At 40.5% G+C, this 26,348-nt stretch overlaps 1 protein-coding gene and 1 non-coding gene across 2 annotated transcripts in view; one reads left to right on the forward strand and one right to left on the reverse strand.

The window, feature by feature from the left end:
• Nucleotides 1-26,130, forward strand: part of RTF1 (RTF1 homolog, Paf1/RNA polymerase II complex component) — a 44,485-nt gene extending 18,355 nt beyond the window's left edge. Inside the window, exons 3-18 of the mRNA XM_027971693.3 lie at nucleotides 3,502-3,649; nucleotides 4,047-4,251; nucleotides 11,855-11,969; nucleotides 12,648-12,759; nucleotides 17,088-17,223; nucleotides 17,719-17,896; nucleotides 18,805-18,887; nucleotides 20,036-20,123; nucleotides 20,225-20,332; nucleotides 20,919-20,996; nucleotides 21,524-21,645; nucleotides 21,819-21,876; nucleotides 22,311-22,388; nucleotides 22,856-22,951; nucleotides 23,689-23,800; nucleotides 24,035-26,130. Coding sequence (XP_027827494.1) covers nucleotides 3,502-3,649; nucleotides 4,047-4,251; nucleotides 11,855-11,969; nucleotides 12,648-12,759; nucleotides 17,088-17,223; nucleotides 17,719-17,896; nucleotides 18,805-18,887; nucleotides 20,036-20,123; nucleotides 20,225-20,332; nucleotides 20,919-20,996; nucleotides 21,524-21,645; nucleotides 21,819-21,876; nucleotides 22,311-22,388; nucleotides 22,856-22,951; nucleotides 23,689-23,800; nucleotides 24,035-24,141 — 1,824 coding nt within the window. The 3' untranslated portion in view covers nucleotides 24,142-26,130. The remainder of the gene's footprint in view (nucleotides 1-3,501; nucleotides 3,650-4,046; nucleotides 4,252-11,854; nucleotides 11,970-12,647; nucleotides 12,760-17,087; nucleotides 17,224-17,718; nucleotides 17,897-18,804; nucleotides 18,888-20,035; nucleotides 20,124-20,224; nucleotides 20,333-20,918; nucleotides 20,997-21,523; nucleotides 21,646-21,818; nucleotides 21,877-22,310; nucleotides 22,389-22,855; nucleotides 22,952-23,688; nucleotides 23,801-24,034) is intronic.
• LOC114115991 (U6 spliceosomal RNA) lies at nucleotides 10,793-10,898 on the reverse strand. The gene has a single exon (XR_003590091.1). It is a non-coding gene; the product is annotated as a U6 spliceosomal RNA (small nuclear RNA).
• Nucleotides 26,131-26,348: the final 218 nt, after the last annotated feature.

The following is a 26,348-nucleotide window of genomic DNA, read 5'->3' on the forward strand; positions in this document are numbered from 1 at the left end:
CTTGCGATTCATTATAGCCATAGTTCCCAAAGCAAATTAAGAAAAGCCAGGTCATTTCTTCTGCTCTCTCCTGGATGGAGAGAGCCCAAGAGTAGCTCTTTAATCCTATCCTGTACTCTTTAGACTCCCTTTACTACCACCCTCTGGCAATGAAAGAATTAGTTTTCCTTCTTAGAGTCAACAGAATGAGTCAATCTCTGGGCTAATGGCTGCTGTTGCTGATGTTAAGTCGCTTCAGTGTCCGACTCTGTGTGACCCCATAGACGGCAGCCCACCAGGCTCCCCCACCCCTGGGATTCTCCAGGCAAGAACACTGGGAGTGGGTTGCCATTTCCTTCTCCAATGCATGAAAGTGAAGTTGCTCAGTCGTGTCCAACTCTTTACGACCCCATGGACTGCAGCCTACCAGACTCCTCCATCCATGGGATTTCCCAGGCAAGAGTACTGGAGTGGGTTGCCATTGTCTTCGCCGGGGCTAATGGCTGGGTTAAGATTATTTCTATATTGATTTTGCCTGCCACAATTCTTGACCATCTCCTTTATGGTTTATTAGGTTCTGTGATCTTGAGAGGAGAGGTACTGGGCAAATATTTAAAATATGTACTTTAGATGTATTTAGACCAAGAAAACACTCAGAAACCTCTGGATTATAGGAATAAATGTAAAATATTACAAATATGACCTGTTCTCCAGGGGAAAAAAATCTTTTGGGTGACCAATCAGAACCAATTTGAGTCTCTTTCTCTATATTAAATAGGAATAATGAGACTGGGCCCCACATTTTAAGTGATTATTTACCTTTAGGTGGTAGAAATACAGATTTTTTTTTCTTAGCTTTAAAAATACTATTTTTTCCCCAAAGCTTCATATAATGAACACATATTATTATTAAAGATATATTCATAAGAAGTTTTATTTTTTAAACTAAAGTTACCTGCTGCTGCTGCTAAGTCGCTTCAGTCATGTCCAACTCTGTGTGACCCCATAGACGGCAGCCCACCAGGCTCCCCCATCCCTGGGATTCTCTAGGCAAGAATACTGGAGTGGGTTGCCATTTCCTTCTCCAATGCATGAAAGTGAAAAGTCAAAGTGAAGTCACTCAGTCGTGTCCGACTCTTAGCGACCCCATGGACTGCAGCCTACCAGGCTCCTCCGTCCATGGGATTTTTCCAGGCAAGAGTACTGGAGTGGGGTGCCATTGCCTTCTCCACACATAGCTTTCTAGCACTTCCTGAATTGAGTTCACCTGTGTGGCCTTGTATTTAAGCCCTTTTTGCTCTTACACACTCCCCCCTTGCCCTCACCCAGGATTTCAGAATTTGACTCTGTTGCAGATGAGTAATACTAATCTGTGGGCAGAAGTAGACCCTAGCCCATCTTGATACACGTGACTTCGGTGAGCTCAGCCTTTATGTTCTGAGCCTTTCCATATTACCTTCAGGTAGAAGTACAAAGGGACATCTTTATACAAAGAAGGGATTTCTGTACAGTCTGAAAAGACACCCTGCTTAGAAGAGATGGGTTATGCTCATTTTCATGATCAATATTTATTGACTATCATGTGCATAGTTGGGATATTTCTTGAAACAAGTGTAATATATCTATTATTAGCATAGGAAGTGAATATATTTTAGCTCAGTTAACTTAAGAAACTGATCACTTTGGCCTCTTGGATTCTTTCAAAATGACCTAGAAAGTATCATTCTGGAATGATTAAAATTTGAAATGGTTGAAACATAGCCATTAAAAGCATTGGAATTTGTTTCTAAAATGGTAACTAAGTGTTGAAATATTAAAAGTTTGAGAAGTAAATTCACTTATAGAGTTGCCTTAACTATATATCACTTAATATATAAATGGTGTATTACTTAATATGTCATTTATTCACTTAAGGTATCATCTAGAACATGTAGCTGTTTTCTTTTCACTTGTCCCTTCTTCCTAGCTCCTGAGTACAGAAATAAAGTAGCAGTTAAAATAACTGAGTAAATTAAAATGAAAAATTAGAAGATTAAAGTAGCACTCTTTCACAGTATTTTATCAAGGTAAATTAACAGACTGTGGTTCTTAAAAATAGCTCATCTGGAGCATTTCTAAGATGGAAACCTCATCAGGACTATCCCGCCACCCACACCCCCTAAAAAACTCCAAAATAAATTTACTTCTGATCTTGGCTATTGTTAGATAGGTTCTATAATGATCATATTATAGAAGGAACAAAGACTTGGTGCTTTTAAAAAATACTAGATATAGAAATTTTATGTCAATGCCAGATTTATAATTCAGTCTATGATGTTGGAAAGATGAATGTTATTTTTCATCCTCCCCCTCCATGGTTGTTCGTTGGTTTATTTAGTGTTGTCTGAGTTTGCTTTACTGAGTTTTTAAAATTTTTTATTGAAGTATAATTGATCCACAGTGTCGTATTACTTTAAGGTGTACAACAAGGTGATTCAGATATATCTATCTATCTATCTATATATATATATATATATATACTCTTTTTTAGATTCTTTTCCAGTATAGATTATTATAAGATATTGAATATAGTTCTCTGTGCTATACAGTAGGTCCATGATGGCTATAAATATTATTTTCAGAGTACATAAGATGAAGTTTTTCCAAGTAAAGTACTTTTCACCTAAAACCATTCTCCTAAACTGATGTTACAGTATCAAAGGAGGTATGGTTTAATGTAACTAAATAGTCTCTGTGAATTTTAATAATGATTTTATGGTCTTTCAGTCTTATAATTAAAGTGCTTGATGAAGGTGATTTTTTTGGCCTTGGAGTGATTATGTATCGCCAGCCTGTTACTTTGATAATACAAATCGCAGGTTCCTTGTATTTAGATGTATGGGATCTCCTATTTATGATCCAATTTAAGCACTGTGTTGTAGTGTAATATTTGCAGATTTTTTAAAAAGATACACACACATGTATATTTTTCATTGATCTATTATATGCTTTCTGCCTTCTTGGAGTTGGTACCAGTGCTACCGTCCATGCCAAACAGTGGCCTTCATCCTTTTCTCCCTGTGTGTTCTGAAGTTCTCTCTTGCTAACATGCTTTATTCCCTTGCCTTCCTGGGACCCACTCCAGAACTAAACTATGCACTGTGTACTGAAACCCAAACATACCAACCTCTAGCAATTACTGACCTCTCTGCCACAGGAACCTTAGAAGCTGTTTTCTGTACTGAGTTTTAGTTAACTCAGTTGACTTGCCATTAAGATGACATACTTGCTTTTCTATTGATAAAAAGTTATTAATTTTTATTCATTGTATAAATTATCTACTGTCTTTAAGAAAGTATAAACCAAAAGTTACGAAGTTTTAAGTAAAATTTCAAAAATCATTATCTTTCTTCCTATAAAAGTGTATTTATGGATTCAAAGCAATAGAGACTCTTGAAATTATTTCGATGAATATCGGAAATTCTTAACTCTCGAATCTTACAACTTTTCTCAATAAAATTCCTGCTTCAATTTTCCTTGTAGTGGACTTTTGGGAGCAATAAAAATAAGAAGAAAGGAAAAGCCAGAAAAATAGAGAAGAAAGGAACCATGAAGAAACAAGCGAATAAAACTGCTTCCTCAGGCAGTTCGGACAAAGACAGTTCAGCGGAGAGCTCAGCTCCTGAGGAAGGTGAGTCAAGTCAGACCTGGGAGTGAACTCTTACGTGGTAAAAGCTGCAGAATCAGAAATCAGGGGGAAAGGTACCTGATTTACAGTATGGTCTCTGCCTTTATTGTAAGGCTCTCTAATCTTTTCAGTATCTGTTTAGAATCTGAATGAAGCAAGAAAAATACATGCAATTCCAAAGCATTAGTTAGGTCCTTGAAACCCACAGGAAACCCACGAGGAGTCCCTGCATTAGAATCTCTGTAACCTGTGTTTGCGTTTGCCAAAGGCAGACCAAGAATTTTCACCAGGGAAGTGAGATGAACATGTTCCACTTCACCTAGGAGAGCTGAGGAGGAATGATTATTAACGTGTGTCTTCTGCAGCATCGCCTAATCTTGTGTTTGGGCCTGTGCTGCAGGTGAAGTGTCAGATTCTGACAGCAACAGCTCCTCCTCCAGTTCAGATTCAGACTCTTCCTCAGAAGATGAGGAATTCCATGATGGCTACGGAGAAGACCTCATGGGAGATGAGGAAGATAGGGCCCGTCTGGAACAGATGACAGAAAAGGAGAGAGAGCAAGAACTGTTCAACCGCATAGAGAAGAGGGAGGTGTTGAAAAAAAGGTAAAGTAGTAGTTCCTTAATGATACATTAATAGAGTAATTTTCCAAAGTTCACATTTGGAGCCCTGTCTTCCTCGGGTTTAAGACTTAAAATTTTGGGAATTCCCCCGCAGTTCAGGGATTAGGACTCCACCCTTTCACTGCTAAGGGCACAGGTTCAATACTTGGTTGTGGAAGCAAGCCATGCAGCACAGCACCCCCCCATCCAAAAAAAATGACTTGAAATTCTCATTGTTTATGAGTTAGAAATCTGACTTTCCTTCTAGCATGGTTTTTGTTTTTTTCCAAACTCTAATGTTAAATTGCTTTTTGGTATACAAAGGTGTTTCAGTATTTAGGATTACATGTGTAAATGACAAAAGTCTTTCCTTACCTCCTAAAAGCATTTCAAGGTGAAAATAAACTTGGCTTTCATCTCAGGAAATAGTCCTCAGAACTAGGATTATTCTGTCCCTACCTGATCATGTGAAAGAAACATAGAAGCGTCTTCTTTGGCAGCAAGTAGTCCCATTTCATCTGGGACCCTGGTTGTCCCTTCTGGAGACCATGTTAAGTCTGGTGAGTTATCCGAGACAAGAATGTTTGGCTTTCAGTCAGCAGCAAGTCATAGACATTTGTTTTGAGTGTGGATGCTTCCACAGTTACCTATATTGGAACAAACAGGACTTAAGAAGCAGTACCAGAGTTGCCAGATGGTTAAGAATGACTTCAAAAATTTGTATTTCTAAACTGTGGAGAGTATAGCAAAAGGGTCTCAACCAAGGCCAGTAGGGCCCTATGCTAAAATCACCAAGTAGCTCTAGAGAAGTGGGTGGCTTATCTCAAGGTTGGTTTTTATGTTTTTCACCTTGTATGAATGAGTGAGGAGAATTAAGACAGAAGTTCAGAGCCATTCTCAGAAATTTAGGGGGTTGTAGCTCGTTTGTTTAGCTGCAGGGCAGTACATGGTTATTCAGAAACTTTTGTGAAAACATCAGTAGCATCCTAATGTGAGATATAGTGGCAGCACCAGTAATGAGGCATCCTTTTTGGTGGTGTTTTGTTTTTTTTTGGGGGGGGGGGTTGTTTTGTTTGTTTTGGAGTTTTTTGTCTGTGTTTTGACTGCTTTGCGCAGCATGCTACTGCTGCTACTGCTAAGTCGCTTCAGTCGTGTCTGACTCTGTGTGATCCCATAGATGGAAGCCAACCAGGCTCCCCCATCCCTGGGATTCTCCAGGCAAGAGTACTGGAGTGGGTTGCCATTTCCTTCTCCAATGCGTGAAAGTGAAGTCGCATGCAGGATCTTAATTCCCTGACCAGGGATCCAAACCATGCCCACCACAGTGGAGGCTCAGTCCTAACCACTGGACCGCTGGGGAATGTGTTGGGTTTGGTTGTTGGGTTCTTCCCCTATTCTAGAGCTTTCCCTTTTTTATTATTTATTTACTTACTTATTCAAGCTTACTGCATAAAGGTAACTTGGTTGTGTAAAGAGCACTGATACTTTCTGTCAGAAAGTCTAGGCTCGAGTCCAACTCACTAGCCAGGTGATCTGACCCTCCTTCTGCCTCAGTCTCCCCTTGAGGGATTGTTGTTAAGTTCAGAGTGAGATGATACATGTAAGAACATAATATAAATATAAACATTTTAAATCAAGGTATAGTTGATATACAATATTATATAAGTAACATGTATAGTGATTCACAATTTTTAAAGGTTATATTCCATTTATATTGTTTATTGTTCAGTTGCCAAGTCTGAGTCTTTGTGGACTGCAGTACACCAGGCTGCTCTGTCCTCCAGTATCTCCCAGAGTTTGCTCAAATTCGTGTCTATTGAATCAGTGATGCTATCTAACCATCTCATCTTCTGCCACCCTCTTCCCCTTCTGCCTTCAGTTTTTCCCAGCATCAGGGTCTTTTCCAGTGAGTCGGCTATTCATGTTAAATAGACATAGTATTGGAGCTTTAGCTTTAGCATCAGTCCTTCCTATGAATATTCAGGGTTCATTTCTTTTAGGATTGACTGCTTTGATCTCTTTGCAGTCCCAGGGACTCTCAAGAGTCTCCTTCAGCACCACAATTCAAAAGCATTTATTCTTTAGGACTCAGTCTTCTTTATGGTCCAACTCTTACATCTGTACATGAATACTGGAAAAATCATAGCTTTGACTATATACAGACCTTTGTCAGCAAAGTGATGTATCTGCTTTTTAATATGCTGCCTAGCTTTGTTATAACTTTCATTCCCAGGAGCAAGCATCTTTTAATTTCATGGCTGCAGTCACCATCTGCAGTGATTTTGGAGCCCAAGAAAATAAATCTGTCATTGCTTCCACTTTTTCCCTCCTGTTTGGCATGAAGTGATGGGACTGAATGCCATGATCTTAGTTTTTTGACTGTTGCATTTTAAGCCAGCGTTTTCAATCTCTTCTTTCTCCCTCATCAAGAGGCTCTTGAGTTCCTCTTCACTTTCTGCCATTAGAGTGGTATCATCTGCATATTAGAGGTTGCTGATATTTCACCTTGCAATCTTGATTCCAGCTTGTGATTCATCCAGCATTTCATATGATGTACTGTGTATAGAAGTTAAGTAAGCAGGGTGACAGTGTACAGCCTTGTTATACTCTTCCCAATTTGTATTGTTAGTTACTGTAAAATATTGGCTATATTCCATGCTGTACAATATATCCTTGTAGCTTATTTTATACACAGCAGTTTGTACCTCTTAATTCCCTACCCCTATAGTGCCCCTCCCCACTTTCCTTTCCCCACTGGTAACCACTAGTTTGTTCTCTGTGTCTGTGGATCTGTTTTTTTGTTTCTGTTGTTATATTCATTAGTTTGTTGTATTTTTTAGATTTCACATATAAGTGATATCACAGTATTTGTTCTTCTGTGTCTGACTTACTTCACTTAGCATGTGCTTTGTTGTCAGTCGTGTCCGACTCTTTGCGACTCAGTGGACAGCAGCCCTCCAGGCTCCTCTGTCCATGGGATTCTCTAGGCAAGAATACTGGAGTGCCATTTCCTCCTCCAAAGGATCTTCCCCACCCTGGGATTGAACCTGCATCTCTTAGGTCTCCTTCATTGGCAGGCAGGTTCTTTACCACTAGTGCCACATGGGAATCCCCTTTCTTGGCATAATCCCCTGCGAATTCATCCATGTTGTTGCAGATGGCAAAGTTTCATTCTTTTTTATGGCTGAATAGTGTTCTGGTGTGTGTGTGTGTGTGTGTGTGTGTGTGTGTGTACACACACCACATCTTTATCCATTCATTGCATATCTTGGTAATTGTAAATAATGCTGCTATGAACATGGGAGTGTGTGTATCTTGTTGAATTAGTTTTTTGTTGTTTTTGTTAAATATTTACCCAGGAGTGGAATTGCTGGGTCATATGGTGATTCTGGTTTTAGTTTTTTGAGAAACCTCTATACTGTTTTCCACATTGGCTGCGCCAGTTAATTTTCCTCCATTTGTTCTTTGTGTTCTCTTTGATGATAGCCATTCTGTGAGGTAATAATACCTCATTGTGGTTTTGATTTGCATTTCCATAATGATTAGTAAGATTGAGCATCTTTTCATGTGCCTATAGGTCGTCTGCATTTCCTCTTTGGAAAAATGTCTTTCCAGGTCTTCGGCCCATTTTTAAATCAGGTTTTGTTTTTGTGATAGTGAGTTGTATGAGCTGTTTATATATTTTTTATATTAACCCCTTATAAGTTTTATCATTTGCAAATATCTTCTCCCATTCAGTAGGTTGTCTTTTTGTTTTGTCAATGGTTTCCTTTACTCTTTAAAAGCTTTTAAGTTTAATTAGGTCCCATTTGTTTATTTTTGCTCTCATTTTCTTTGCTTTAGGAGACAGATCCAAATAAATATTGCTATAATTTATCTCAAAGAGTATTCTGCTTATGTTTTCCTCTAGGAGTTTTATGGTTTCTGGTCTTACATTTATGTCTTTAATCTGTTTTGAGTTTTTTTTTTTTTGTTTGTTTGTTTTAAGAAAATGTTCTAATTTTTTTCTTTTGCATGTAACTGTCCAGTTTTCCAGCATCTCAGATATTAACTTTTAAAAATAACTTTATTCAAAAAAAAAAACTATTCAGATGTATTTTTACACACCATAGAATCCACCCATTGAAAGTGGTTGAAAGTGATTCAGTGATTTTTTTAAAAATATATTGATAAAGCTGAGCACCGAAGAATTGATGCTTTTGAACTGTGGTGTTGGAGAAGACTCTTGAGAGTCCCTTGGACTGCAAGGAGATCCAACCATTCCATCCTAAAGGAGATCAGTCCTGAGTGTTCATTGGAAGGACTGATGTTGAAGCTGAAACTCCAATATTTTGGCCACCTGATGCAAAGAGCTGACTCATTTGAAAAGACCCTGATGCTGGGAAAGATTGAGGGCAGGAGGAGAAGGGGATGACAGAGGATGAGATGGTTAGATGGCATCACCAACTCAATGGACATGAGTTTGGGTGGACTCCGGGAGTTGGTGATGCCTGGCGTGCTGCGGTTCATGGGGTCACAAAGAGTCGGACATGACTGAGCGACTGAACTGAACTGAACTGAAAGTTGTATATCCATTGCCACAGTTAATTTCAGAACATTTTCATCACCCCAGGAAAAAACCCTGTACTTACTGATACTCAGTTCTCTCTATTGCCTCCTAGCCTTAGGAAACCACTAACTTATTTAGTGTCTTTGTAGATTTGCCTAATTCTGGGCATTATATATAAATGGAATCATAAATATATAGTCTTCTGTGCCTGACTTCTTTCACTTAGCATATTTTTGAAGTTCATTCATGTATCATGTGTCAGGATTTCATTCCTTTTTATGGCTGAATAATATTCCATTAAGTGTATACGTCACATTTTATTTACCTATTAATCTGTTTTGACATCTTTTTGCTGTTATGAATAATACTACTATGAACATTCATGTACAAATATTTAAGTATCTATTTTCAGTTCTTTTGGATACGTACCTAGGAGTGGAATTGCTGAGTCATATGGTAATTTTATGTTTAACTTTTTGAGAAACAACCAAACTGTTTTCCAGAGCAGCTGCATCATTTTACTTTCCCCCAAGCAATGTATGAGAGTTTCAGTTTCTCCATATCCTTGCCAACACTTGTTATTTTTCCATAATAACTATCCTGGTTGCTGTGAAGTATCTCATTGTGGTTTTGATTAGCATTTTCCTGTTGACTAATAATGTTTAAAATCTTTTCAAATCCTTGCTGGAGAAATTTTTGTTCAAATGCTTTGCCTATTTTCTAAATTGAGTTATTTGTCTTTTTGTTAAGTTTTAAGAGTTCTTTATGTATTCTGGTTACTAGGCCCTTATCGTAGAAGGAAATGGCAACCCACTCCAGTTTTCTTGCCGAGAGAATCCCGTGGACAGAGGAGCCTGGTGGGCTGCTATCCATAGGGTCGCACAGAGTTGGACACGACTGAAGTGACTTAGCATGCATGCATGCGTTGGAGAAGGAAATGGCAACCCACTCCAGTATTCTTGCCTGGAGAATCCCAGGGATAGAGGAGCCTGGTGGGCTGCTGTCTATGGGGGTCGCACAGAGTTGGACATGACTGAAGTGACTTAGCAGCAGCAGCAGCAGCAGCAGCAGCAGGCCCTTATCAGATACATAATTTGCAAGTATCTTTTCCCATTCTGTAGGTTGTATTTTTTCACTGTCAAGTATTGCTTAATGCACAAAATTTTAAAATGTGTGTGTACGATAAATGTTTTTTTTGCTTGCTCGAGCTTTTGGTATCATAGCTAAGAATTTATTGCCAAATCCAGTCGTGAACTTTTACCCCTATGTTTTCTTATAAGTTTCATAGATTTAGTTCTTATATTTAGATCATTGATTTTTTTAAATTTTACATTGGCGTATAGTTGATTTACAGTGTTGTGTTAGTTTCAGGTATACAGCAGAGCAATTCAATTATACATATATCTATTTTTTTTAAAGAATCTTCTCCCATATAGACTATTATAGTGTATTGAGTAGAATTCCCTGTGGTCTACAGTAGGTCTTTGTTGGTTATCTATTTTACATGTAGTATTGTGTATATATCAATCCCAACCTCCTGATTTACCCCTCTGCCCCTCATTGATCCATTTTCAGATCTCTCTCTCTTTTTTTTTTTATGGTGTGAGGTATGAATTCAGCTTTATCATTTGGTATAGTTGTTCAGTATCACTTGTTGAAAAGACTGTTTTTTCCCCAGTCTTGGCCCCATTGTTGAAAATCAGTTGTCTGTGGATGTATGGATTTATTTGTTGAATCTCTTCTGTTCTACTGATCATTGTTTATTATTAGGCCAATATCATACAGTTTTGATTACTGTAGCTGTATAGTCGGTTTTTAACTTGTGAAGTGTTAAGTTATCCAACTTTGTTCTTCTTCAAAATTGTTTTGACTATCTGAGGCCCTCTGCATTCCCATAGGAATTTTAGTATTGGCTTATCAGTTTTCATAGCAGTGAAAAGAAACAGCTGGGATTTTTTTGTTTGTTTCATTCACTTTATTATTCCCTTTATAAAAAAAAATATGGAACGCTTCACGAATTTGCGTGTCATCCTTGCGAAGAGCCATACTAATCTTTTCTGTATCGTTCCAATTTTAGTATATGTGCTGCCGAAGTGAGCACACAGCTGGGATTTTTATAGGAATTGTGTTGAATCTGTTTATCAAATTTGCAAGTGTTGCCATCTTAAGTCTTTCAATCTGTGAATATGGTATCTTTCTACTTACTTAGATATTGTTTAATTTCTTCCAACAGTTCTTTAGTTTTTGGCATAAAAGACTAGCACTTGTTTTGTTAAATTTATTCCTAAATATTGTATTTATTTTTTTGGATGCTACTGTAAATGGAATTGTTTTCTTTATTTCATTTTTGGATTACACACTGCAAGTATATTGAAATACAATTAATTTTTGTATATTGACCCTATTAAGAGCTAAGTAAAAAAAATTTTATAGTTGAAAAAGAGTTTAATATTCTTATATTCTTATTGTTTATCCCTTCCATGAAACTCCTTAAATTCACACAAAACAATAGTTTTGTTTCATAAAAGCCTAATTTTTGTTACAGGAGAGAGCCTCAATTGCATTTGTTTAAGAGAATAGCATATTTATTCACATGTTTGCGGTGGTAGAGCTGAGGGAGTTATTTTTCCTAAAGAAGAAAGATTTCGAGTGGTATTTTTAAAATATAGCCTGTGTCTTGACCACCTTCAAAATGTGACAGTGATTCTCTGTGGCTCCATTATGTTTCTAATGAGACACCATTGGAGTTAATCCAATAATTAACTCTTTTCTTCCATTTTGTGAAGTTGAGGAAGAGCTGTGTATTACCAACAAGATACAGGAGGATCCTAAATATCTTCTCTCATTTTTAAGTCTATTTCAGCTGAATGCTGTCCAGTACTTTTGGTGTGCTTATATTCAGTATTTCTAACATACTTAATATATTGGAGTTTCTTGTAGGAAACTAAAACATTAACTCCTTCCCCCCTACTTATTTTCTTTCTCCTATCTAATAGAAGTCAGTCCTTACAAATATTTCATTGCCACTTAAAAACCAAACAAATATCTTTTAAACAGATTTGAAATCAGGAAAAAACTGAAAACAGCCAAAAAGAAAGAAAAGAAAGAAAAAAAGAAAAAGCAAGAAGAGGAGCAGGAAAAGAAAAAACTGACACAGATTCAAGAATCTCAGGTAGGAGATACAGTAGTCCTTGTTATCCAAAGAGTAATACCTCTGTTTTGAGTGTGTATGTATGTTTATGTAAAAGATGGGTTTATATTATAATCAGCTTAGGTCAGTTAGTGCAAGACTGTTTATGTGGTGTCTTCATCTTGTAGGTTTCATTAATCTCTGGACATATCATTTCACCATTAGCTGTGCTGTTTAACTCCTTGGGAATTCTACTGAAGTCTGCATGTAAAAAAGCAGCTCAATTGGTGTGTGAGCATTCCTTAAGGGAAAGTTGGTAAACTTCCTGTCCCAGGTAGCTAAATTGGTTATGATGTTTACTCAGGTGTATGTCATCCTGGACTTGGTAATAAATGTAGCTTGGGAAGTTAGTCATCTCTGCGTTTATCACAAAAAGCTTTGTTGACAGTGTTAAAAAAAATTAGCTACGATCTAGGGAGTCCTTCCAGAAAGTGTTTACTCTGATATTTCTTTGGCTTTCTCTTTATTAGCCAGATAAGACAGGACTGACTATACTGCTGAGTCCTCTTTGTCCACAAGAGGATGCTGTCTCCCCTTAAGCAAATTTCAGTTTCTGCAGCCAATATAGATTCACATTGGAGAACTGAATTATTGTTAGTTACAGAGAATGTTATCAGCTATTGGTGAAGAGAACCATCCTACATACCTTTCCCTTCGCAGGTAACATCCCACAACAAGGAACGACGTTCCAAACGGGATGAGAAACTAGATAAGAAATCTCAAGCCATGGAGGAACTAAAAGCAGAGCGAGAAAAACGGAAGAACAGAACAGGTAAGTGGGGAAAATGTAATGGCTACTTTGTGTCTTTGATCATATGATTTGACTTCCCGATGCCATTTTTATCTCCCCGCTCACCCTTTTAGCTCTCAAGTGTAGACAGTTCCAAACACAGAGAAGAATAGTATAATAAACTCATGAACCCATCCTCCAACTTCAGCAGTCAGCTCATAGCCAATCTTATTAAATCTGTACTGCCTTTTCCTTGGGGTTATTTTAAATGTTTATTTTTATTTATTTGGCTGCACCAGGTCTTAGCTGCAGCATGTGAACTCTGGAGTCTCAATATGTGGAATCTAGTTTCCTGACCAGGGATTGAACCCAGGCCACCTGCATTGGGAGTGCAAAGTCTTAACCACTGAAACACCAGGGACGTCCCTCTCTGGGTTATTTTAAAGTAAATCTCAGCATCATCACATTTCAACCATAAATACTTTAATATGTATTTCTTAAAGATTAGGACTCTTAAATATAACTACAGTACCATTACCACAGCTAAAAAAAGTGACAAATATTTTCTTCCAGTCTGTAGGTTATCTTTTTGTTTTATTTATGGTTTCCTTTGCTATGCAAAAGCTTGTAAGTTTGAGTTGGTCCATTTGTTTATTTTGCTTTTATTTCTATTGCCTTGGGAGACAGAGAAAACATTGGTGTGATTTATATCAGAGAATGTTTTGCCTGTGTTCTCTTCTAGGAGTTTTATGGTGTCATGTCTCATATTTAAGTCTTTAAGCCACAAAATGGTGATATCATTCTTTCATCTACTATCTGGTTTACTTATGTAAAGAGAAACTTACCAGCTATTCAGTTAACACCAGGGACATTTTGTATTTACTAGTTCTCAAAAGAATGAGATAGTTCCTTAGCAAACTCCAACTGTAACCCGTGAGATTTGTTTGTTTGTTTTGAATATCTTTGGGAACTCATGGATTTTTAACATACTTTATGTTTTTATTCCATTGCAGTTATTATTGTTGAGACTCAAATTGTCTTATCTTCAACCAGTTGTAGCCTGAATCTTTTGACAGGAAACAAAGGCCTTAGTCTTTAATAATCCAGTGGTCTTTCGTAGCTTTCTTGCTTTCTGGATTTAGAGTCAGCCATTTCTCTAAGGAGCCCAGTTCATCTTTGCGCTTTGGGGTGGGTTTTTTCCTCCCTCATGAGAAATTGTATTTTAACCATAGTCTAGACACAAGGAACACTGCTGGATTGGTTATTACTTCTAAAGTCTTTTCGATATCCAGAGCTAGGATTTTTTTTTTTTTTTTTTTAGGATACATTCATTTTGAGCCTCATACTGATGTATCTGTTTCAAAACTAGGATGCCAAGGTTTTTTTTGTTTTGTTTTGTTTTGTTTATGCTTTATAACAACTTTCTTGAGGTATAATTAAGGTACCATGCTGTTTACTCGTTTAAAGCATACAGGGCCTTTAATATATTCACAGCTGTGTAATAAAACTCAATGAGTTTTCAAGTGTTTCATTACTCTAAAAAGAAACCTCATATCCCTTAGCTGTCACCCCCTCAGTCCTGTTATTTCCCAGCCCTAGCGTAGTCCTCTTATTTCCCAACCACTGGCCTACTTTCTGTCACTATGGACTTGCCTGTTCTGGACCTTTCATATAAATGGAATCATACACTATGTGGTCTCTTGTGTCTGACTTCTTTTACTTAGCATGCTTTTAGATTCACCCATGTTGTAGCATGTATCATACTTCTTCCGTTTATGTCTGAATAATGTTCCATTATATGTCTGTACACGTTTTATTTGTCCCTTCACCTCTTGAGCGACACTGGATTGTTTTCACTTTTTGACTGTTGCAAATAATGCTGCTCTGAGCATTTATGTGTAAGTTATTGGGTAGACAGATTTTCACTTCTCTTGCCTATACACTTAGGAGCAGAATTGTTGAAGCATATGGTAACTTTGGTGTTGGAGAAGACTCTTGAGGGTCCCTTGGACTGCAAGGAGATCCAACCAGTCCATTCTGAAGGAGATCAGCCCTGGGATTTCTTTGGAAGGAATGATGCTGAAGCTGAAACTCCAGTACTTTGGCCAGCTCATGTGAAGAGTTGACTCATTGGAAAAGACTCTGATGCTGGGAGGGACTAGGGGCAGGAGGAGAAGGGGACGACAGAGGATGAGATGGCTGGATGGCATCACCGACTCGATGGAGATGAGTTTGACTAAACTCCGGGGGTTGGTGATGCACAGGAGGCCTGGCGTGCTGAGATTCATGGGCTCGCAAAGAGTCAGACACGACTGAGCGACTGAACTGACTGACTGATGGTAACTTTGTGTTTGACCTTCTGAGAAACTGCCAGGCAGTTTTCCAAGAGACTTAACCATTTTGCATTTTCACCAGCAATGTATGAGCGTTCTCCTCTGTTTTCACATCCTCACTAACACTTGTCATCGTCTTTTTTATTATAACCATCTTAGTGGGTATGAAGTGGTATCTTATTATGGTTTTGATTTGCCTTTTTCTAATGACTAGTGATACTGAGCATTTTTTTGTATGCTTATTGGCCATTTGGGTATCTTCTTTGATGAAATGTCTAGTCAAGTCCTTCGCCCGTTTTTTAATCAACTTCTCTGTTTTTTGTTGTTGAGTAGAAGGACTTCTTTAATTATTTTCAATTTTAGTTCATTATCTGATATATGATTTACAACGGGTTTCTCCTGATCTATAGGTTGTCTGTTTCCTCTTGATAGTGTTGTTTGATGCATAAAAGTTAATTTTGATGAAGTGCTATTTATCTTCTGCTGTTTATCTACTTTTTCTTTAGTTGCCTGTGCTTTGGATATCATATCCAAGAAATCATTGCCAAATGCAGTGTCATAAACTTTTCCCCCTACTTCCTTTGAAAATTTTGATAATTTTAACTGTTACATGTAGATCTTTGATTCATTTTCATCTTTTTGTATGGTGGGAAGTAAGAGTCCACTTTTTTTTGTCATGTGGGATATCCAGTTTTCCCAGGACAAGGTTTTGAGATGACTGTCATTTCCCTATTGATTGGTCTTGACATCCTTGTCAGAAATCATCTAACCATAGATACAAGGGTTTATTTCTACACTCTCTATTTCATTGGTCTGTATATCTTTCAGATGACTTTTTCAAAGTCACTTGTTGGGAGTTCCTTGGTGGTCTAGTGGTTAGAATTTGATGCTTTCACTGCCTTGGCCTATGTTCAGTCCCTGGTCAGGGTCCTGAGATCCCACAAGCCAGGTGGCGTGGCCCAAAAAAAGTCACTTATTAAGAGTTCTTTTTGTGTGGTTGTGCCATCAAGTGAATACTTCGTTTCATTTTATTTCTGATCTGTAGAGATGATATTATTTTTTTTCTTTTATGATTATATAAAATATAAGGTTCCAAAGTCAAACTTTCTAAATAAGGTATGTTCAAAGAAATATAGAACCTATACCCTTCTGTTTCACTCCTTGCCTCCCTCCCATAGTAGGCAGCCTTCCTTTTTAGTTTTTTAAACAAAAGGAGCAGATTCACCTTCCGTCTTGAATTAATGGCAGCACATTATACACACTTTTCTCTACCTTGCTTTTTTCACTTACTCATACCTTCTAGAGATAACTCCTTAGGTCGAGCAGTGGTTGGTAGACTACCTGTTTTGTAATGATTTGATTGGAATACAGCGATGCCCATTTTTCATAATTGTCTGTGGCTGCTTCCTGTCTACAGCAGCAAAGTTGTGTAGTTGATACAGTAACCATATGAAGCCCATCCTAAAATATTTACTATCTGTTCATTTAAAAAGATTTTCTGACTCAGGATGCAATGTAATGGCTCAACTTGGCTCATTCCTTGTTTCGCAGCTGCAGGGTGGCTCACTGGGTCAGTGTGCTAGAGGTGATTCAGCCACTCCCCTTTGCAGACATTTGGGTTGTTTTCAGTCTTGTGCTATTACATGTAGTGCTGTAAATTCAAAATAAGGTTTCCCTGAAAGACTCTGAAGACATCTTTAGTTTTTCCTCATTTTTCCTGCCCGTCTCCAGGTGTCTTGAGAACAATAAAAGACTAGTGTCAGCAGAGTTGGTATCCCTTTTTGCCCACTTAGTTACTGTCTTCCAACACCCTCCCTCACCCCCTTTATTTTTGTCTGCTGGGGCTTGACATTTGGTATGATTTTAAACTTTCTGGGTAACTCACTTGTATAGATAGCCCAAGTAATCACAATCCAGGCCAGAGATGGTGGAGCTATCTAGTAAATCTTTTTCTACATTCCAGTCCTTTTTTTCAGAGATGAAAGATGTTTCTTATTGAGAAAACCTTAGTAAACATTTCCTTTTTTTTTTTTAAAGCTGAGCTCCTTGCCAAGAAACAGCCATTAAAAACTAGTGAGGTGTACTCTGACGACGAAGAGGAGGAGGAGGATGACAAGTCCAGTGAAAAGTCAGACCGCTCATCCCGAACAACGTCATCCGATGAGGAAGAGGAGTAAGCTGTGCACGTTTTGGTCTAGTAGTCAGGATGGGTGGGTTCTACGGGGAAAGGTTTAGTGTAGTTTCCAAATATCTCCTCCTGTTTGGCGACAAACTATGGTTTGGTCCAGTACCCTGAATTGCCGAGCTGAGTTTGTGAGCACATCTGCCAAACAGGCTTCTGCCTTTGGCTCATAGGCTGCGCCCCTGAACATTTCATCAGGATTTGGCAGGTAGGAATTGCCTTCATGTCACCCTCAGATTGGCCAAGAGCTTCCATTAGTTTTCTTTCTCTGATAATGGGTTATCTGGGATAGCAACCTCATTCGAGACAGTTCACAGTCCTGGTCAGAAACAGGATTGTAGTCCCACTTTCCTGTTGCTTCGTGTATTTCTCCTGCTGTGTGAAATCACATATACTTTGGTTAAGTTTTAAGAAGTTGGTATTTTTTATTTACCTTGATCTGTTAGTACAATGAACAGTTTTCCCAGCGTCCTTTGTTCCTCACAGGAAAGAAGAGATCCCTCCAAAATCACAACCGGTCTCCTTACCAGAGGAATTGAATCGGGTTCGATTATCACGGCATAAGCTGGAACGTTGGTGTCATATGCCCTTCTTCGCTAAAACAGTCACAGGATGTTTTGTACGGATTGGCATTGGAAACCACAACAGCAAACCAGTTTACCGGGTTAGTATTTCTTTCCTTGGACAGTTGTAGGATGTTTTAAATATAATGATTCTTGGCTAAGAGTATGAATGGCTGAACAGACCTTTCGCTTTTCTGCCACCATTTGATGGGAAAATAGATTCCAGTAGAGATGTCATTAGATTAGCCACAATCTGAGGCAACCAGGGATCAAGCTGACCTGCTGCCAGAAGAGTACTTGGAGCCCAAAAGTTTAGATTTAGAATAATTTTTTCTATCCTTCCATATAAAAGCAAGACAGGAGACATTTATGAAGTCTTTGTCAGGAGTTATGTAATCTGGAAGACTTATTCATTTGAAAAATGATGAAAAATTTCCACATTACATACTAAGTGACTTCTGGAACAGGGAGTTATATTGAGGTTTAAAAAATAAACAAAACCTTCCAACCTATTGAGATTATTTTGTGAGTTCCAGCTCTGCTTCTGTGGTCTGGATGACTACAGCATAGCTGGTTGGTTTGTTTTTTCTTTTCTTTTCTTGTTTGTTTTATTCTGAGTTGTTTGATTTTAACCTGTGTTTACCCCCTTGTGTGAGGACCAGTGGCCATGCCATGTCCCAGAAACCTTGGGAGCAGAAACAGACATCATGGTCTTCACATTTGATTGATAAAACTGACCTCTGAAAGCCAAGTGCACCCCCAATAAGGCAGAATTAAGTTAGAGGGGAATTTGCCAACGGGTCCCACCAGGCTAACTGCGTCATCACTTTGGGCACAGGTGCTTGGCTATCTGAGTCCTAAGCCTGAGAATGGTGCCCAGAGCACCTTGAAGCTATGGGGCTCCTCTCAGTTTAGGGTCACTTGTTTGCACTCAGGCAGATGAAGCCAGAGGGTGGGGTGGAGGACTTCAAACGAGTGTGTTGTAACTGGTGTCTCTGTCCTCACTTAGGTTGCTGAGATCACGGGTGTTGTGGAAACTGCCAAAGTTTACCAGCTTGGTGGCACCAGAACAAACAAAGGGCTACAGCTACGGTAGGAGAGGTGCTTCCGTGGCCGATTCTGTTCCCACTGCAAACAGGCATGGCCTGCTGGGGCTGTTGCTTGCTCCCAGTGTTCTCTTTCTTATAATACTGTTTGTGTTGTCCCCACCAGGGGCTTGGAGGGAAACTTGTGTTCTGCCCTTGCCCATAGGGAAGGTAGGGTGTAGCTGTCTCATAGGGGACGTTGAATGGTGGAACACACAGAAGGAAGACGATCACAAGATCTGCTCCTCCCAGAGTCCTGCAGGCATTCCTCAGCGAGTGTGGGCAGGAGGCTTGCTTCTGGTCCTGGCTCCATCACCAACTAACCTGATCTCTCACAAGCCAGGTCACCTTTTTGGATTTAGTTTGTGCCTCAATAACTTGATGTTGACTGAGTGCTGGCTACATGCCACAGTTGTAGGCATCAGGATAGAGGTGAGAACAAAATACACAAGTCCCTACCTTCTTGGAGCCTGAAAATTCTAAAGGCCCCGTGTGGGAAGGAATATAAGTAGCTTGCCAGGTCACTGCAGATAGTGGGTCACAGACACACCTCTGCCATGGCCTTATTTGGCCTCTGTGGTCTTTCTGTTCTCTTCTCCCATTCCCGTCATTTCTCCTGGACTGTTGAAAAGAGCCAGTTGGGTTAGGCAGTAGCCATCACATGCTAAGAGTGACTGTCCCTGTGAGGCAGGCACTGATTCACGTGGCTGGCACAGGGATCAGCAGAAAGGCAGTGTTCTTTCTCTCTAGGGATAGAGCCTCCTTGTCATTCATACCTCCGTAACATTTCACATTCTTGATGCCAGTTGACTGTGACCGATTTCACTATAGACGGACTTTTGAAGCACTGGCTAAGTCTACTCGCTTCCAGTGCTCACGCTGATGCTTAATCATGGCTGCTCTTTAGAACAACCTGGAAGGTTTTTTGTTGTTTGTGTTATTTCAGTGGCTGGTTCCTACTCCCAGAGATTCTAATTCAGTTGATCTAGAGTTGTGCCTTGCCACTGGAAGTTTTGTGAATCTTCGTAGATGATTCTAAAGGGTGGCCAAGATGGAGGCCCTCAGAAATAGGCAGTGTGGAGTCTGGTGGGATTGATCTGCTGGCGCTGCAGTCAACATGGCCATTCCTGAAGCTGCTGTCTCTTTTTCACGTAGGCACGGCAGTGACCAGCGAGTGTTCCGCCTAGAGTTTGTCTCAAACCAAGAGTTCACTGAGAGCGAATTCATGAAGTGGAAAGAAGCGGTGAGTGAGTAGACAGCACCTCCCTAGCAGTTGTTCATGAAAATACTGACAGAGCCTCTTTCCAAAATTCTTAACAACCCTTTTATTGCATTTTGGTCCAGATGTTCTCTGCTGGCATGCAGTTGCCCACTCTAGATGAAATCAATAAGAAGGAATTATCTATTAAAGAAGCTCTTAATTATAAATTCAATGACCAGGACATTGAAGAGGTAAGAAACCTGGTATCCCAGAGTCTGGAGACTCATCAAGAGCCAAGTGTTAGAGAAGATCATGCCTGTCTTTTCTTTCCTGTATTTTGACATTTTTGGCTCTACCACTATTGCATGAGGAAGAAGGAATTCTGTTATTACTACCTTAGAATTTATAGTTCATCAGGATTTTCTTGTACACTGTCACCTGAAGTCATAGCCTAACAAAGTAGATTCAGGGCTCAGGGATCTCTGGTCTTCTGCTAGGCTTGGTCCTTCAGGAGTTTCCTTTCTCCGAGACATTTTGGTAAAGTTGTGTGATCTCTGTTCTCTTGGACAGTGGCTAGCCTTACAGTACAAGGTCCTTGGGCTGCTGCTGTCTATTGGTGCATGTTCCTTCACGCTAGCCTGGAAGAATCTCTGTGACCCCGGAAGCAGCATAGTAGCCCTTGGAATGAACTCGCTCTGTATGTGGGGCATGGCACTGCCATAGGAAGAGCAGCCCTCTTCTAACTATCTGCTTACCTCCACAATGGGCTCACCTGTCCTGCCTAGAAAAGTAGTTTAGGAATACCTCACTGCTGGTGTCTTCTCCTCTCTGGTACAGATTGTAAAAGAGAAAGAAAGATTCAGGAAAGCTCCACCCAACTATGCTATGAAGAAAACGCAGCTTCTGAAGGAAAAGGTGAGGCCTTGTGTTGGAACTTCTTTCCCTGTCCTGCAAGGAGATACGGAAACCAGACTTGTTCATCCTCTGCCAAGTCAGTAGTGGCAGGATTGGGAGAAAATGCAGGGCTTGACTGTAAGCAGCATAGATTTTCTTAGCATCTGGGCAGCATCCCTTGGCTGTTTTCCTTTCTCTAAATGGAAGCTGATCTTGCCTGTTCCATTTTCCTCCACTTCTAATCGCTTTAGTTTCACGTGTAATAAGATAGACCCCAGGGTAGTATCAGCACTGGGTCCGAACAGACGAATGATATTGCCCAGCCCCACTGTGGCAGGTGGCTTTCTGTTCTTCATGTCAGGGTGGGCTGAGCCTTGTTAGGGTGAGTTAGCCAGGCGGGGCCTGGGTTCTGAGGTGTTTGGTTTTGCTCTTCCTTCACACCTCCTGTCATTTGTTCATCATGTGAGATAGCTTGCCTGTGTTGGAAGGAAGGGGACACTTGATACAGAGCCGGTCATGGCCAAGATCTCATGCATCTCTGTGTACAGGCCATGGCTGAGGACCTGGGAGATCAGGACAAGGCCAAACAAATCCAAGACCAGCTGAACGAGCTAGAGGAGCGAGCAGAGGCCTTGGACCGCCAGCGGACCAAGAACATATCTGCTATCAGGTGTGCTTCAGGGCCTGTTTGGATTGGGCTCCTATCCTTGGTCCACAGTTATCAGGCGAGGTGTGGCCTTGGATGTGCTATGCTCCAGTGGCTCCACATATCTGGAGTCAGGCACCATGGTTCCCGCCCTCCTTTCACAGCCCACTGACTCATCCCTCTTCCTTACCCCACAGTTACATCAACCAGCGGAACCGGGAGTGGAACATTGTGGAGTCTGAGAAGGCCCTTGTGGTGAGTGAGACAGCTTGATCTGGATCACTAAGTATAGTTTTAATTAATAAAACAACATGTAATATTTTCTGTATCTCACCTGAGTATGTTTTAATTATTAAAGTAGCATGTACACTTAACACACACATAGTCTCTCTGTCTGTACACATACAACTGTATAAGGTATTATAATAGAAAGCAGCAGTCTTCTGTGCTAACCCCTCCCCATCTTTAGATTCTATTCCACGCATATTTATTTTTATCAGTTTCCAGTTTTTTTCTTTTTGTTATTGTTCCCATAATCTGTTCTGGTGTTCTTGAAGGGAAAAGGCTAATAGACAGCCTTTGACTTTTTCAGGCCCTTGCAAAGATCGTTACTTATATGTATGCTTATGATAAATGAGAGGCGTGGCGGGCAGGAGATAGAGTTCTGTAATACATGCTCTCTGTTTCAGGCTGAAAGTCACAACATGAAAAACCAACAGATGGATCCCTTTACCAGGCGACAGTGTAAACCTACCATCGTTTCTAATGTGAGTGCCTAAAGAGGACATATTTAGTCAGGACCTAGATTCTGGGACATAAATGAATTCCATTAGGAGATTAATAAGCAAGTTAAAAATAATGTTGTCTTAGTGGGATTTGCTTGCCTCAAACACTCGGGTCTGGATACTTCCTTTTTTATCTTACTGTAGGACATACAGGTAGTAAAAACCTGGCATGGATTTTAGAAGCCTATGGACTAACGTGCGATGCCAGGGCAGGTTTACCAGTGCAGCAGACATGAGGAATGTGTAGGCTAGGTCGCCTAGCAAGGGCCTGGCTAGGCTGGACTTTAAAGCTTTTAACTGTCCCTTTTTGTAGCCTGGAGGAAAACCCCACTGAACTGCTGATGGGCCTACTGTGGTGCTTGTGTTAGTGGTGGTAGGTGGGACAGAAACTGGTGGTGGGACTGTGTGAGTGTTGAAGAGTCTCTAAAATAACTTCCTTTTTCTCTCAGTCCAGAGACCCAGCTGTTCAAGCTGCCATATTGGCCCAGCTGAACGCAAAATACGGTTCTGGAGTGTTACCAGATGCTCCAAAGGAAATGAGCAAGGCAAGTATAACACTGAAGCTCGGCCACTGGCCTGGACACCAGAGCAGGCGCTTCCTGGTTTGGGCTTGATTGTCCCCACCTGGAGGAACTTGGCGTCCCACTTGTAGTCCTTTCTTCATCCTCATTATTTACAAATGTAATAAACAGCTACTGAATTTTGGTCAGATGACGTAAGTTCTGAACCCAACACCACTACGTCTAATGAAGGTCTAATGAAACCCCTGACTGTGGCTTTAGGCGGCTGACCTCTAGCCTTCTAATCCACATTTTCTCCTGTGTAAAGCGGGGTAATATTATATGCCCTGCCTAACTCATAGGACAGTCAGGAGTAGATGATATGTAAGGATGAGACAGTTGTAAAAGTGAAAGCTCCTTGTAAACTGAAATGTTAAACCGAGAGAAACTGCCCATTTAGAAGCCATTTTCTGCCTTTTCCTAAGGAGCCCAAACTCCCAGAAATTCCAGAGATCTTGAGTCAGGGGTGATTTGTTGTCTTAAACCTACCCTTTCTACCCTCACCCACAGACATGAACCTTCCCTTCCCTCTCCTCCTAGGCTCAGAAATGAAACCTCTTTGTGGACTCTTCCTGTCCTCCCTCTGAGAGAAGAAATCAGAGGCGTCTTTAACAGGAAGAGCTAATGAACTTGAGCAGCAGTTTTCACCGTTAGTGGTTGCTGCTGCTGGAAGTCCAGTCGCATTTACCCCTTTGTAATTAGTTTTTCTCTTCCCGTTGCAGGGTCAGGGAAAGGATAAAGATTTGAATTCTAAATCAGCCAGTGATCTCTCAGAAGATTTGTTCAAAGTACATGACTTCGACGTGAAGATTGATTTACAAGTCCCCAGCTCAGGTAGGTGAAGGTAGAGATTGGCCATGGCCAAGGACCAGGGTGGCTCCATGACTCTCAGCCAGCAAGGAGGCCTGCTTTGGGGGAAGAAATGGGGATATCTAGTCACCTGTATTTATGGAGGCCAGAGTAAGATAGGCTGCAGGTCCGTCTTGAGAGGGAACAGGGACACTACCTGGAGGAGTGAAGCCCAAGACCGGGGGACCTCAGATGCCGGTTTGCTCTTCTTTCCTGTAGAATCAAAGGCCTTGGCCATCACCTCCAAGGCTCCGCCGGCCAAGGATGGAGCTCCGAGGAGATCTCTGAACTTGGAGGACTACAAAAAACGACGAGGGCTTATCTGAGCGCGCCCAGCCTGCTGCGTCTGACCCCGCATGCCCATCACAGTGTCCCACTTTTCCTCCTTTCCTCTGATTTGCCCTCACTGGGCTGGAGCAGCAGGAGAACTGGGAAGAGACTCTAAACTGCCAGTCGTCTGTAATATAAACCATTTGCTGTATAGACTTCCCTGGTCTGCAACATCTCCACCGACCCCCAGGACCCCCCCAATGTGAACCTGGGCTCTCTTGGGCTTTATCCATGTCTTTAGATTTGTGTTTGCCTTTTTCTTTTTTTTTTTAAACCACAGTTCATTGGCCACTCTGCACGCATTCAGTATTACCATGGAGCTGGGGTTCTTGCTGGAGCCCCCAGCAGCAGCACTGGGCAGCATCCTGTGCTGGATGGCCCTGGACCCAACCATTGAACATTTGGCCCCCGGCCCTGGTGGGAGTGGGGGCTGGGCACCTGCAGACCCCTCTCCTCTCTCTCATCTTTCTCTTCTTCCGATCTTGCGGAAGAAGGGTTTTCAAAACCCAATTTAATTTCCAAAAAGTGTACATTTGTGGGGAGGGAGGGGGTTCTATTTGAGAGAGAGTGTGTATGTGTGTATGTGTCTGTAAGTGTGTGGATTTTTTTATCATTTTTTTAAAATGCAGTACTCTTTGTATCTGTCTGTCATGGGGCTATAGCTGTTTCAGATTTTTTTCAGCTGTACTTGAGCATCTGAAACTGCAAGAAAGAAACTCATTAAATGTGATTCTTCTTACTAAACGGGCCTGACTGCTGTAGCTCTGTAACTTCTCCCCCACCTCCTTTTTCCCATCACCCTCCCACCTCGGAGAAATCTCCCCAGTTTGGCCCCTGCCCTGTCAGCTGTGTCCTGGCAGGTGGGAGGGAAGCCCATGGCTAGGTACTAGGGAGGTACAGGTGTCTTGCTAAGCCCATGTGTTCAGCCCACAGCTTCTTGGCTGAATGTAGTGTGTCTTTTCCCCGCCCCATGTACTTGTCTCTTCCTAGTGATTCTGTTTTGCCGTTTCAGCAAGAATAATATTGTGTTCTGTTTTTTAAGAGAAAGTATTCAACATGAATGTGGAGAGAACGAACACAAAGATATAGGTTGCAGATGTTACAAGCATGTGCAGTTCTGTGTGTGTGTATACATATATATGGTAAGCATATATATTGTTGTGCAGCTAGGGTGAAGCCAGCAAAGAAGTATGTATGTCTTTATAAAATGTTTGCAAAGAGATAAGCTGACTGCTTGATAATCATTCTCAGGTGTAAAGCTCCAAGTGTAAATAAAAGTGGCATTTAACAAATCTTTTCAGAACAAAGTACAGCTGACTATATAAAACAAGAACTAAGCTAAAGGAACAGCTGAGAGCTGCTGATTCCCACAAGAGGGAGAGGAATCTCAAAGCCCTGCTTTGTATCTCTTCACCCCACTTTCTGTAAGAAAGTAGGATGATGGGAAATCATGGATTAAGTTGTATTTAAACAAAAAGGAACTTGGTAACTCTTCTGGGTTTAGTAGAGCCTCAGTGTTGCTTTAACTTAGTTTACACTTTTTTTATTTAAAAAAAAAAGCAGCAATCAATGTTTTTTTTAAAAGAATTGTGACTGTAAAATTGATAAATATGACTGTAACACAGCTTATATGGTGGCTGTGACAGTTCAGTTGGGCAAAGGAGTGGTGGTGGACTCATTAAAATCATATATACTTGAATAGTCCATTGACCAAAACTCTTTATAGACTGTTGTGTAAATGTGGAATCACAGACTGTTAAACATTGCCTGGACTCCAGAAGAGTCCTGGAGGCTGCTGGGACCTCTCGCATCATGACAAACTTGGACTTTTTTTTTCTTGTTTTAAAAGACACGAAATGATAGAATCCATATAATTTGCTGGAGACATTCTGATCCACCATGTAGATCTGTATTTAGTATCATTTGGATTTGGAGAAGTGTCGGTTACATTATGGCTGTGTAATAAAGTTTTTATTAAAACTGCATCACACTGTAGCCACTGTGCCACTACCTACCCACACGCAGCTGCTGAAACTTTCATTCTGAGACGCCAGAAACAGCAGGGAGCAGAGCCAACCAAAGAAGACCGCCAGTTAACTTCTCACCTGAGTAGCCTATTTTGGTGATTGGAATCAAGACTGAGGACTTGTCTGCAGTCTCAACTGAGGCAGGGCCTCTGAACTGAGATCTTGACCAGGCATGA

This window comes from Ovis aries, chromosome 7 (genome assembly GCF_016772045.2).
Source record: "Ovis aries strain OAR_USU_Benz2616 breed Rambouillet chromosome 7, ARS-UI_Ramb_v3.0, whole genome shotgun sequence".
NCBI classification, from domain to species: Eukaryota; Metazoa; Chordata; class Mammalia; order Artiodactyla; family Bovidae; genus Ovis; species Ovis aries.